This window comes from Carassius auratus, chromosome 8, assembly GCF_003368295.1.
Source record: "Carassius auratus strain Wakin chromosome 8, ASM336829v1, whole genome shotgun sequence".
Lineage (NCBI taxonomy): Eukaryota > Metazoa > Chordata > Actinopteri > Cypriniformes > Cyprinidae > Carassius > Carassius auratus.
In genome coordinates, this window is record NC_039250.1 from 795,645 (window position 1) to 809,923 (window position 14,279).

Genomic DNA, 14,279 nt, shown 5'->3' on the forward strand with positions numbered 1-14,279 from the left:
AATGTAGATTAATGGACAAAGACAGTGATATAAACGAGTTGTAGACAGTTTATTCTATATGGAAAAATACTTAACGCGAAACTTTGCGCGTTGCGTTTATTCACCACCACAGCTTCTCGTCTCCATTGGCAACAAGCAGGATTTGTGTCGATTGCAGGTGTCGCAGGTAGCGGAGAGTGCAAGTAGCGATTGCAAGTGACATTGTAAATTAGTTTATTTTTTCTTGTCTTCGCCTTCTGGCTACTGTTATAAAATGTTGGGAAATTCAAACAAAAAGTTAAAAAAAAAATTCAATAAAATAAAAAATAAAGACTGCAAGTGACGTCACTAAAGGAAGTCCAAGTCTGAGAATGCAAGTGCAAGCCTGCAGCCAGACCCTCTTGTATTTATCCATTATTTTTAATTTGATGATGTAAAGTTTCTTGCAAGGTTTGGTCTTATTTTTTGAGATAGGTTTTTTGCTTCAAATTAAAGTTAGTAATGTTGTGACTCTCCTCGTAGCAGGTTTGATTCATGAACGCTTTAATCAAGCCTTAAACCCGTGTGAGAAAACACTTCAGGAAGCAAAGTGGACAGAACTGATGACCACTCACTCATTCAGAGCTTCAGCACTCATGTCTGTCCTGTCCTAATAAACCAGCAGGTCCATCATCACTGAACATAAATGCATATGAAGTCTTAATGGCCTCCAGCACTGTTTCCATTCATTTGCACTGGATGTTTCTTAAATCTGTCTGCATCACTGCTAACCAATTACAAAATATTTATTTAGATTATTTGTAGATGTGTGTATGTGTATAAGCTCATACTTGATGTTTGTGTATGGAACACATGTCACTGCTGTGTGTGTCTCTACACAGTGTTCTGAGGTCAGTGTGTGATCACTGGTCATCAGGTGAAACAGATCCTTCACAATCATTCTGTGTTGAGTTTCCTCTGACAGACACACACACAGCTCTTGAGCGCTCTTGCTCTGTACCTGGATGACTGTCGGGCCATTTAGCGAAGCCGCCCACCAAACGGTCCTGTGTGGACAGAATATAGCTGCGGTTCTTCTCAAAGTTGGTGTACTGGAACACGTCCAAGAGCTGTGGGACACGAGCACATGTTAGACATCACACGGACAACAGTCAGAAAACATCTGCAGTGTGAAAAATACAACGTAATCAACATATAATATCCTCAAATGTACAACTACTTCTTTTAATTCCACTAACAGGTGTTTGGGTCTTCTGTTGTTCATCACAGGTCTCCTGCTCTCACAGAAGACTGAACAGAAAGTGCAGTGTGTACTAGTGTGTACTAGTGCAGTGCCAGTGTGTACTAGTGTAGTGCCAGTGTAATGCTAGTGTGTACTAGTGTGTACTAGTGTAGTGCCAGTGTAATGCTAGTGTGTACTAGTGTGTACTAGTGTAGAGCTAGAGTAGTGCCAGTGTGTACTAGTGTGTACTAGTGTAGTGCTAGTGTGTACTAGTGTAGTGCCAGTGTAGTGCTAGTGTGTACTAGTGTGTACTAGTGTAGAGCTAGAGTAGTGCTAGTGTGTACTAGTGTGTACTAGTGTAGTGCTAGTGTGTACTAGTGTGTACTAGTGTAGTGCCAGTGTAGTGCTAGTGTGTACTAGTGTGTACTAGTGTAGTGCTAGTGTGTACTAGTGTAGTGCCAGTGTAGCGCTAGTGTATACTAGTGTGTACTAGTGTAGTGCCAGTGTAGTGCTAGTGTGTACTAGTGTGTACTAGTGCAGTGCCACTGTGTACTAGTGTAGTGCCAGTGTAGTGCTAGAGTAGTGATAGTGTGTACTAGTGTAGTGCCAGTGTAGCGCTAGTGTATACTAGTGTGTACTAGTGTAGTGCCAGTGTAGTGCTAGTGTGTACTAGTGTGTACTAGTGCAGTGCCACTGTGTACTAGTGTAGTGCCAGTGTAGTGCTAGAGTAGTGCCAGTGTGTACTAGTGTAGTGCCAGTGTGTACTAGTGTAGTGCTAGTGTAGTGCCAGTGTGTACTAGTGTAGTGCTAATGTAGTACTAGTGTGTACTAGTGTAGTGCCAGTGTGTACTAGTGTAATGCTAGTGTACTAGTGTAATTCAACTACTTCTAATTCCACTAACAGGTCTCACTGTGGTGTTTGGGTCTTCTGTTGTTCATCACAGGTCTCCTGCTCTCACAGAAGACTGAACAGAAAGTGCAGTGTGTACTAGTGTAGTGCCAGTGTAGTGCTAGTGTGTACTAGTGTAGTGCTAGTGTGTACTAGTGTAGTGCCAGTGTAGTGCCAGTGTATACTAGTGTGTACTAGTGTAGTGCCAGTGTAGTGCTAGTGTGTACTAGTGTGTACTAGTGCAGTGCCACTGTGTACTAGTGTAGTGCTAGTGTAGTGCTAGAGTAGTGCTAGTGTGTACTAGTGTAGTGCTAATGTAGTACTAGTGTGTACTAGTGTAGTGCCAGTGTGTACTAGTGTAGTGCTAGTGTAGGGCCAGTGTGTACTAGTGTAGTGCCAGTGTGTACTAGTGTAGTGCTAGTGTAGTACTAGTGTAGTGCTAATGTAGTACTAGTGTGTACTAGTGTAGTGCCAGTGTGTACTAGTGTAGTGCTAGTGTAGTGCCAGTGTGTACTAGTGTAGTGCTAGTGTAGTACTAGTGTGTACTAGTGTAGTGCCAGTGTGTACTAGTGTAGTACTAGTGTAATGCTAATGTAGTACTAGTGTGTACTAGTGTAGTGCCAGTGTGTACTAGTGTAGTGCTAGTGTAGTGCCAGTGTGTACTAGTGTAGTGCTAATGTAGTACTAGTGTGTACTAGTGTAGTGCCAGTGTGTACTAGTGTAGTGCCAGTATGTACTAGTGTAGTGCCAGTGTGTACTAGTGTAGTGCTAATGTAGTACTAGTGTAGTGCCAGTGTGTACTAGTGTAGTGCTAATGTAGTACTAGTGTAGTGCCAGTGTGTACTAGTGTAGTGCCAGTGTGTACTAGTGTAGTGCCAGTGTAGTACTAGTGTGTACTAGTGTAGTGCCAGTGTGTACTAGTGTAGAGCTAGAGTAGTGCCAGTGTGTACTAGTGTGTACTAGTGTAGTGCTAGTGTGTACTAGTGTGTACTAGTGTAGTGCCAGTGTAGTGCTAGTGTGTACTAGTGTAGTGCCAGTGTGTACTAGTGTAGTGCCAGTGTGTACTAGTGTAGTGCCAGTGTAGTGCTAGAGTAGTGCCAGTGTGTACTAGTGTATTGCTAGTGTAGTACTAGTGTGTACTAGTGTAGTGCCAGTGTGTACTAGTGTAGTGCTAGTGTAGTACTAGTGTGTACTAGTGTAGTGCCAGTGTGTACTAGTGTAGTGCTAGTGTGTACTAGTGTAGTGCCAGTGTAGTGCTAGTGTGTACTAGTGTAGTGCCAGTGTAGTGCTAGTGTGTACTAGTGTAGTGCCAGTGTAGTGCTAGAGTAGTGCCAGTGTGTACTAGTGTATTGCTAGTGTAGTACTAGTGTGAACTAGTGTAGTGCCAGTGTGTACTAGTGTAGTGCTAGTGTAGTACTAGTGTGTACTAGTGTAGTGCCAGTGTGTACTAGTGTATTGCTAGTGTGTACTAGTGTAGTGCCAGTGTAGTGCTAGTGTGTACTAGTGTAGTGCCAGTGTAGTGCTAGTGTGTACTAGTGTAGTGCCAGTGTAGTGCTAGTGTACTAGTGTAGTGCCAGTGTAGTGCTAGTGTACTAGTGTAGTGCCAGTGTAGTGCTAGTGTACTAGTGTAGTGCCAGTGTAGTGCTAGTGTGTACTAGTGTAGTGCTAGTGTACTATTGTAGTGCTAGTGTGTACTAGTGTAGTGCCAGTATGTACTAGTGTAGTGCCAGTGTGTACTAGTGTAGTGCTAATGTAGTACTAGTGTAGTGCCAGTGTAGTGCCAGTGTGTACTAGTGTAGTACTAGTGTAATGCTAATGTAGTACTAGTGTGTACTAGTGTAGTGCCAGTGTGTACTAGTGTAGTGCTAGTGTAGTGCCAGTGTGTACTAGTGTAGTGCTAATGTAGTACTAGTGTGTACTAGTGTAGTGCCAGTGTGTACTAGTGTAGTGCCAGTATGTACTAGTGTAGTGCCAGTGTGTACTAGTGTAGTGCTAATGTAGTACTAGTGTAGTGCCAGTGTGTACTAGTGTAGTGCTAATGTAGTACTAGTGTAGTGCCAGTGTGTACTAGTGTAGTGCCAGTGTAGTACTAGTGTGTACTAGTGTAGTGCCAGTGTGTACTAGTGTAGAGCTAGAGTAGTGCCAGTGTGTACTAGTGTGTACTAGTGTAGTGCTAGTGTGTACTAGTGTGTACTAGTGTAGTGCCAGTGTAGTGCTAGTGTGTACTAGTGTAGTGCCAGTGTGTACTAGTGTAGTGCCAGTGTGTACTAGTGTAGTGCCAGTGTAGTGCTAGAGTAGTGCCAGTGTGTACTAGTGTATTGCTAGTGTAGTACTAGTGTGTACTAGTGTAGTGCCAGTGTGTACTAGTGTAGTGCTAGTGTAGTACTAGTGTGTACTAGTGTAGTGCCAGTGTGTACTAGTGTAGTGCTAGTGTGTACTAGTGTAGTGCCAGTGTAGTGCTAGTGTGTACTAGTGTAGTGCCAGTGTAGTGCTAGTGTGTACTAGTGTAGTGCCAGTGTAGTGCTAGAGTAGTGCCAGTGTGTACTAGTGTATTGCTAGTGTAGTACTAGTGTGAACTAGTGTAGTGCCAGTGTGTACTAGTGTAGTGCTAGTGTAGTACTAGTGTGTACTAGTGTAGTGCCAGTGTGTACTAGTGTATTGCTAGTGTGTACTAGTGTAGTGCCAGTGTAGTGCTAGTGTGTACTAGTGTAGTGCCAGTGTAGTGCTAGTGTGTACTAGTGTAGTGCCAGTGTAGTGCTAGAGTAGTGCCAGTGTGTACTAGTGTATTGCTAGTGTAGTACTAGTGTGAACTAGTGTAGTGCCAGTGTGTACTAGTGTAGTGCTAGTGTAGTACTAGTGTGTACTAGTGTAGTGCCAGTGTGTACTAGTGTATTGCTAGTGTGTACTAGTGTAGTGCCAGTGTAGTGCTAGTGTGTACTAGTGTAGTGCCAGTGTGTACTAGTGTAGTGCCAGTGTAGTGCTAGTGTACTAGTGTAGTGCCAGTGTAGTGCTAGTGTACTAGTGTAGTGCCAGTGTAGTGCTAGTGTACTAGTGTAGTGCCAGTGTAGTGCTAGTGTGTACTAGTGTAGTGCCAGTGTAGTGCTAGTGTGTACTAGTGTAGTGCCAGTGTAGTGCTAGAGTAGTGCCAGTGTGTACTAGTGTATTGCTAGTGTAGTACTAGTGTGAACTAGTGTAGTGCCAGTGTGTACTAGTGTAGTGCTAGTGTAGTACTAGTGTGTACTAGTGTAGTGCCAGTGTGTACTAGTGTATTGCTAGTGTGTACTAGTGTAGTGCCAGTGTAGTGCTAGTGTGTACTAGTGTAGTGCCAGTGTAGTGCTAGTGTGTACTAGTGTAGTGCCAGTGTAGTGCTAGTGTACTAGTGTAGTGCCAGTGTAGTGCTAGTGTACTAGTGTAGTGCCAGTGTAGTGCTAGTGTACTAGTGTAGTGCCAGTGTAGTGCTAGTGTGTACTAGTGTAGTGCTAGTGTACTATTGTAGTGCTAGTGTGTACTAGTGTAGTGCCAGTATGTACTAGTGTAGTGCCAGTGTGTACTAGTGTAGTGCTAATGTAGTACTAGTGTAGTGCCAGTGTAGTGCCAGTGTGTACTAGTGTAGTACTAGTGTAATGCTAATGTAGTACTAGTGTGTACTAGTGTAGTGCCAGTGTGTACTAGTGTAGTGCTAGTGTAGTGCCAGTGTGTACTAGTGTAGTGCTAATGTAGTACTAGTGTGTACTAGTGTAGTGCCAGTGTGTACTAGTGTAGTGCCAGTATGTACTAGTGTAGTGCCAGTGTGTACTAGTGTAGTGCTAATGTAGTACTAGTGTAGTGCCAGTGTGTACTAGTGTAGTGCTAATGTAGTACTAGTGTAGTGCCAGTGTGTACTAGTGTAGTGCCAGTGTAGTACTAGTGTGTACTAGTGTAGTGCCAGTGTGTACTAGTGTAGAGCTAGAGTAGTGCCAGTGTGTACTAGTGTGTACTAGTGTAGTGCTAGTGTGTACTAGTGTGTACTAGTGTAGTGCCAGTGTAGTGCTAGTGTGTACTAGTGTAGTGCCAGTGTGTACTAGTGTAGTGCCAGTGTGTACTAGTGTAGTGCCAGTGTAGTGCTAGAGTAGTGCCAGTGTGTACTAGTGTATTGCTAGTGTAGTACTAGTGTGTACTAGTGTAGTGCCAGTGTGTACTAGTGTAGTGCTAGTGTAGTACTAGTGTGTACTAGTGTAGTGCCAGTGTGTACTAGTGTAGTGCTAGTGTGTACTAGTGTAGTGCCAGTGTAGTGCTAGTGTGTACTAGTGTAGTGCCAGTGTAGTGCTAGTGTGTACTAGTGTAGTGCCAGTGTAGTGCTAGAGTAGTGCCAGTGTGTACTAGTGTATTGCTAGTGTAGTACTAGTGTGAACTAGTGTAGTGCCAGTGTGTACTAGTGTAGTGCTAGTGTAGTACTAGTGTGTACTAGTGTAGTGCCAGTGTGTACTAGTGTATTGCTAGTGTGTACTAGTGTAGTGCCAGTGTAGTGCTAGTGTGTACTAGTGTAGTGCCAGTGTAGTGCTAGTGTGTACTAGTGTAGTGCCAGTGTAGTGCTAGAGTAGTGCCAGTGTGTACTAGTGTATTGCTAGTGTAGTACTAGTGTGAACTAGTGTAGTGCCAGTGTGTACTAGTGTAGTGCTAGTGTAGTACTAGTGTGTACTAGTGTAGTGCCAGTGTGTACTAGTGTATTGCTAGTGTGTACTAGTGTAGTGCCAGTGTAGTGCTAGTGTGTACTAGTGTAGTGCCAGTGTGTACTAGTGTAGTGCCAGTGTAGTGCTAGTGTACTAGTGTAGTGCCAGTGTAGTGCTAGTGTACTAGTGTAGTGCCAGTGTAGTGCTAGTGTACTAGTGTAGTGCCAGTGTAGTGCTAGTGTGTACTAGTGTAGTGCCAGTGTAGTGCTAGTGTGTACTAGTGTAGTGCCAGTGTAGTGCTAGAGTAGTGCCAGTGTGTACTAGTGTATTGCTAGTGTAGTACTAGTGTGAACTAGTGTAGTGCCAGTGTGTACTAGTGTAGTGCTAGTGTAGTACTAGTGTGTACTAGTGTAGTGCCAGTGTGTACTAGTGTATTGCTAGTGTGTACTAGTGTAGTGCCAGTGTAGTGCTAGTGTGTACTAGTGTAGTGCCAGTGTAGTGCTAGTGTGTACTAGTGTAGTGCCAGTGTAGTGCTAGTGTACTAGTGTAGTGCCAGTGTAGTGCTAGTGTACTAGTGTAGTGCCAGTGTAGTGCTAGTGTACTAGTGTAGTGCCAGTGTAGTGCTAGTGTGTACTAGTGTAGTGCTAGTGTGTACTAGTGTAGTGCCAGTGTAGTACTAGTGTGTAGTGCCAAAGTGGTGCTAGTGTAGTGCCAGTGTGTACTAGTTGAGTGCTAGTGTATACTATTGTAGTGTTAGTGTGTACTAGTGTAGTGCTAGTGTGTTTTGCATTATTGAGACACTGTTTTCCAAATGAATGTTGTTCAGTGCTTTGACGCAATGTATTTTGTTTAAAGCGCTATATAAATAAAGGTGATTGATAGTGTGTACTAGTGTAGTGCTAGTGTTGTGCTAATAATCTTAATACAAAGGCTAAACGATTATTTTTTCATGCCCTACTGGCAGATATTTCTGCTTGTTTTAAGCAAAAACTGACAACATTTCTATATTTATAATCTTTTTTTTTTTTTACAGAAAACATTATATCTTAAGTCATTTTACTTGTACAGTAAATTCATCTTGATTCAAGAAAAGACACAAACCCTGAGTTATACAGTAAATAGTGTTTTTGTGACTGGATTCTGTGTAATCACAGGACCCTGTTATTGAGTGAGTGCTCTTTATCCTCATGCTAAGAGTCATGAGATCACCTCCAGCGTGGCTCCGACCCAGAAGGAGTAGCAGGTGTCCACAGGTTTGTTGGGTCGTCCGTGGAAGCCCGTCTGCTGTCGGAGGATGCACCAGCGCCGGATCCGCTTCAGCTCTCGCTCGCTGAACACCTCCTGCAGCTTTCCCATCATGCACAGAGACGCCACGGCACAGAAGGTGGATCCGCCTGAGCCACGACAGAGCCGTTATCATCACAAGCTCGACTGAGAGAGACTGAGGAGAGGAGCGTGACTCACCGTGAGACTCGAGTCCGGCTCCCTGACCGATCCCGCTGTCATACGACTGAACACAGAACACACTGTGCTCATCATCACATCAACAACACACACATTAACATCTTTAATGAGACCAGTTAGCCACAAATCATCACTCTGTCATCATTTACTCTCCCTCGTGTCACTCACACCAGTTAGACTCGCGTCACTGGAACATAGAAGAAGGTTTTTAGTTTTTTATCCATGCAATGAAAGTCAACAGAGTCCAAAGTGGTTCAGTTCCCAAACATTCTTCTAAACTTGATAAAACCAGTCATAAGGGTACTTTTATTTTACTGAGATTAATCATCATCTGAAGCAGAAAAAAAGCATCTCTCCATTGATGTCTGGTTTGTTAGGAGGACAATATTTGAAAATCTGGAATCTGAGGGAGCAAAAAAATCTAAATATTGAGAAAATATTCTTTAAAGTTGTTCAGATGAAGTTCTTAGCAATGCATATTACTAATCAAACATGAAGTTTTGATATATTTATGGTAGGAAATGTACAAAATATTTCATAAAACATGATCTTTACTTAATATCCTAATGATTATTGGCATAAAAGAGAAAAGTATAATTGTTTCTATTTCTACAAATATATGTCTGAGACACTGATGACTGCTTCTGTGCTCCTCAGAAGAAAGTAAATAATGTTTGAATGACACAGGGGCGAGTGAATGATGATTTCTGGCTGAAGCAAGACTGAAACACACATCACTGAAGACGATCAATATTTCAGGAATAACTCTGTTTCTGGACATTCATGAGGATTCACTTACACTGCTGTTCAAATGCTTGCAATCAGTAAGATGTTTAATATTTTCTAATAAGTATCTTCACCAAGGCTTGGTCAAAAACAGAAAAACATCTTTAATTCTGAAATATATTATTGTTTACTATTTTAATATACTTTAAAATATAATTAATTTCTGTGAATTTCAAAATATAAATTTTGTTACAACATACACTACCATTAAAAAGTTAAACATTTTCTTTATTCTTTAAGAAATTTATATTTTATTCAGCAACGATGTGTTTAATGGACAAAGAAAATGGCAGTAAATATATTGTTAAAAATATTTCTATTTTGAATAAATGCTGTTCTTTTTAACTTTTTATTCATCAATTCAAAGAAAAAAGTATTAGAGGTACTAGAAAAATATGAAGCAGCACGACAGTTTCAATACTGATAATAAATCATCATATGAGAATGATTTCTGAAGACTGGAGTAATGATGCTGAAAATACAGCTCTGATCACAGGAATAAAGTATATTTTAAAGTATATTAAAAGAGGAGACCAATATTAGAAATGTATAAAATATGACAGTTTTTTTTCTGTATTTTTGATCAAATAAACGCAGTCTTGATCTGATGCTGATGTTCTGGAGAGTGTCTGGTGACTCACGCTGCTCCTCCGGATGTAATCGATGGCTCTCTGGCGGTCCATTCCTGACCAGTCGTCCAGCATGAAGCAGATGCAGGCGGCGCAGTACACAAACCTCATGTCGTTCTCACTCCCTTCAGGAACAGCATAGAAGCTGCAGGAAGAGAAACAGGGTTCGGTGAGAGAGAGAGCGGATGGGTCCAGCGAGACGAGACGAGACGAGACGAACCTGCCGTCGTCCAGCTGCAGCGCTCTCAGACCGGTCATCACCGCCTCTCTACACACACGGCTCAGATCGTCTCCCAGGATCAGCAGACACGCCAGGCCCGTGTAGGTCATGGCCACGTGACCGCTGTCATACGTGTGAGGAGCCCCGGGGCCCTGCGGAGAGACAGGACCCTCTGAGCAGTCCGCAATAACCCAGCGCTCACAAAGAAGGGCTTCTTTAATAAAGCTCTGAAAACCTTACACACTGATGTTTTAGAGCACTTGATGCAAATAATGAATTAATGAAGGATCTCAATTAAATAGAAGATGACGCTGCATTAAAACAAACAGCTTTTAATGCAGTGTTATTAAAGTATGTTAACATCAAGATATGACAAAGGTTTATGAGACATGTTATCTTGAAGGTGTCTAGTATTAATACATGAGTTGACATATATTGAGTTTAGTTGAGTGTGGTCACAGAGTGAGTAATCATGCTGATGGTCACTAGACTGACCGCTGGGATAAGTGTGAATCCAGCTTTACTCAGAAATACAGACGCAGTTGTTCGTGAAAGCTGCGCTAAAATAAAAGTTCAAATGTTACAAATAAGTTACGATACTGATGTTGTAGCACTAATATTACAACTCTATGATACATGTCACAGTAAAGTAACACATTTGATATATTCTGATGGTTGTAGATTTTCTCTTTTATCTCTGTATTCCTGTTGTATAAGAGTTAAGCATAATAATAATCCCAGAATCTGATCAAACTGTTTAAAATAGATGGGCTAAGATATATAATATTTTTAATGCTGCAGAAATGTTAATTCAGTACACACAGACCATAAAACATTAATTTTCACTTTTTCAAAGAATTAAAAAAACGAATAACTATTGATTAGTTCAAAGAGTCACTAATGACACATCATTTTGATATTTTCATGTCTGGGAAAAATGTGAGATTAAACCGGTTGAAAATAAACCTTTCAACACATTTCCATTACGATATAAATCACAAAAACATCAGCTTTACTAAAGATCTCTGCTCACAAACAATCAGGAAGAGCTTTATTGCGAAGAATGCTTACGCATACAAGAAATTTGTTTTAGTGACATAAGCGATTTACAAATTGGCAAATAAATAAGTGTATAAACAATTGTGCTATAAATGATAATGGAATAGGATTGAGTGAGATGCAGGAATGTTCTAGGATGGAGGGTTAACAAATAAATATAAGGATATTGCACGTTTATAAGCATAAGTAGAGAACATTTAACTGTTCATGAGGTAGATTGCCCGGGGGAAGAAACTGTTCTTGTGCCTTGCTGTTCTGGTGTTTGCGGCTCTGATGGCAAAAGTTCAAAGAGGGGGTGACTTGGATGTGAGGGATCCAGAGTGATTTTCTGAACCCTTTTCTTCACTCTGGATGTATACAGTTCTTGAAGGGTGGGCAGGGGAGCACCAATAATCCTTTCAGCAGTCCGAACCGTTCTCTGTAGTCTTCTGATGTCTGATTTTGTTGCTGAACCAAACCAGACAGTTATTTAAGTACACAGTACAGACTCAATGATGGCCGAGTAGAACTGGTCCTGAGAGATGGTGGTTCCCAGGAACCTGAATGACTCCACTGCAGTCACAGGGCTGTTCATGATGGTGAGTGGGGAAAGTGCAGGTGGGTTTCTCCTGAAGTCCACAATCATCTCCACTGTTTTGAGGGTGTTCAGCTCCAGGTTGTTGAGACTGCACCAGACAGCCAGCTGCTCAACCTCTTGTCTGTAAGCAGACTCATCACCGTCCTGGATGAGGCCGATGACTGTAGTGTCGTCTGCAAACTTCAGGAGCTTGACAGAGGGGTCTTTAGAGGTGCAATCATTAGTGTACAGGGAGAAGAGCAGAGGGGAGAGAACACATCCCTGAGGGACACCAGTGTTGGTGGAGCAGCTGTTTGATGTGTATTTCCCCAGTCTCACTAACTGTTGCCTGTCTGTCAGAAAGCTGGTGATCCACTGACAGATAGAGCTAGGAACAGAGAGCTGGGTCAGTTTGGTCTGGAGGGTTGTTGGGATGATGGTGTTGAATGCCGAACTAAAGTCCACAAACAGGATCCTCACATAAGTCCCTGTTTTGTCCAGATGTTGCAGGATGAAGTGCAATCCCATGTTGATTGCATCATCCACGGACATGTTTGCTCGGTAAGCAAACTGCAGGGGGTCCAGTAAGGGTCCAGTGATGTCCTTCAGATAACCCAGAACCAGTTTTTCAAACGACTTCATGACGACAGACGTTAGAGCCACAGGTCTGTAGTCGTTAAGTTCTGCTATCTTGGGTTTCTTTGGGATGGGGATGATGGTGGAGCTTTTGAAGCAGGAAGGCACTTCACACAACTCCAGGGATCTGTTGAAGATCTGTGAAAAGATGGGGGCCAGCTGGTCAGCAGAGATTTTCAGACAGGCTGGTGTAACACCATCTGGGCCTGGAGCTTTTCTTCTTTTGTTCTTCTTGAAGACCTGGCACACATCATCTTCACAGATTTGAAGAGCAGTAGTGTGGAGGGTGGGATTGCAGGATGTTAATGGTTGTGTAGGGAGATGGTCAGAACGGGTGTCGGGGGTTTCAAATCTGCAATAAAACTCATTCAGGTCGTTAGCAAGTCGTTGATTAGTCTCAGTGCAAGGGGATGGTGTCTTGTAGTCAGTGATGGCTCTCAGTCCTCTCCAAACTGAAGTTGAGTCGTTGGAAGTAAACTGGTCTTCCAACTTTTTAGCGTAGGTCTTTTTAGCCGCTCTGATCTCTTTGTTCAGTGTGTTCCTGGCCTGATTGTACAAGACTCTGTCCCCATTTCTGTAGGCATCCTCTTTGGCCTGACGAAGATGTCTGAGTTTTACTGTAAACCATGGCTTATCATTGTTGAATTAGGGGTGTGCCGGTTTCAGAATTGGTGATGACGGTTATGACGTGAGTCAAATGTGACTGTACATAACATAACCATCCGGGGGGGGGGGGATGTTCTTGAAGATAGCGAGTTAACTCTGTGTCAGCGCGCGCTCTGATCGGTAAAGGGGCAGAGATTCATCTGCTCATCATCCGCGCCAAAGTTTTTTGAGCAAATTTCAAAGCCGCACCCGCCCGCCATCCGCTGATTGTTTTGCGGCCTATGGACGATGCAATGCTTTGCTGATGCGAGCAGCAAAAAAAAAGCATTTGTCTGTTCTAAAAAGGATGCAGCAAAGATATTTAAGCATAGGCCTACGCTGAGTTTCATTTACGATGAGATGTGCTCTAGTTCACAGTGCAGTGCAAGTGAACGCGGCGCGCTGGTGCTTCCATGTCACGGTTATTGTCTGCTATATTTGCTTTTTATTTATTAAAATACATGCAATTGGTTGATGAAACATTTATGAAAATTAAGGTAAAATTTGTTAAAAACGAAATTTGTTTTTAAGAAAAGTTTTCTACAAAGCAAAATTTAATGAAGTGTAGGGCTCTCAACTTTAGTCGTTTAGTCGACTAATCAATCGGTCGATGCCGTCTTGGTCGACTGACATTCTCATTGGTCGACCAGTTGTATAATTTTTTTTTTCCACCAATAAAGAAATGTTCATTGATTAATTCCTTGATATTTATTCCTTTATTGGCAGTTATATATTACAGTATTCTAAATATAATTAGCCTATGTTTTATCCCAAACTTTAAATGCTTTCATTTAGGCCATTTTATAACAGCGCCAGAGTTTAGCGCACCACGTGAACACTCGGGAACCGCATCTGTGGCTGGCTGCACTGCGCGCTCAGTAGGGACTATGCTGTATTAAATCAGTTAGAACGCTACTTGTTTGGCTTTAGTCGAAAAAATATCCAAGAAATCTTTTAGAACATGCTTAAAATCATCGAGCCAAGATATACTGTGCCAGTACGGGAGACTGTCATGCATGCGCTGCGTTCGCGGTTTGATGGACTACGCTAAATGTAAACCAGTTAACGTTTCTCCAATCCTCGGAGACTGTAAGCCTCACAACTGATTTGTGGTCTTCGGTTAGAATGGAGGCATACATGATAGTTACGGCCCGTTTTATCGATGCGGACTGGAAAAGAATAGCGTTGTGTTAGAAACAAAGCAGATGGATGAAGCGCACACGGGAGAAAATGTCGCTGCGCGACTCAATCAAGTCGCGAACGCTTACCACATTCCACCAGAGAAGCGGGTGTCAGTGGTAACGAGACGCTGCCAACATGGTTCTCTCGGTGGGATTACTGATGTCAGTGGCCAGGCGTGGAGTTGGTTAGGTGTGCAGGCCACACCCTGCAGCTGTGCGTAAATGCTGCCTTACATTTTTTGTAGTGTATGGTGTGGTCAGGTGCACGGACCTAGGACAGAGCTCCTCACTTTGCAGTAAAAATACAATCACTTAATTTTCAAAGAATTGTATTATTATTATAGTTTTATGTATTATTGATGTT

General features: G+C 42.4%; 1 protein-coding gene across 2 annotated transcripts in view; it reads right to left on the reverse strand.

Moving 5' to 3' along the window:
- The window catches only part of pggt1b (protein geranylgeranyltransferase type I, beta subunit), a 30,295-nt gene that overhangs the window by 4,352 nt on the left and 11,664 nt on the right, over positions 1-14,279 (reverse strand). For both annotated transcript variants that reach the window (XM_026268949.1, XM_026268950.1), the window contains exons 4-8: positions 9,839-9,990; positions 9,631-9,763; positions 8,204-8,249; positions 7,949-8,133; positions 980-1,088 (exon numbers count right to left, since the gene is read on the reverse strand). In XM_026268949.1, coding sequence (XP_026124734.1) covers positions 980-1,088; positions 7,949-8,133; positions 8,204-8,249; positions 9,631-9,763; positions 9,839-9,990 — 625 coding nt within the window. The remainder of the gene's footprint in view (positions 1-979; positions 1,089-7,948; positions 8,134-8,203; positions 8,250-9,630; positions 9,764-9,838; positions 9,991-14,279) is intronic.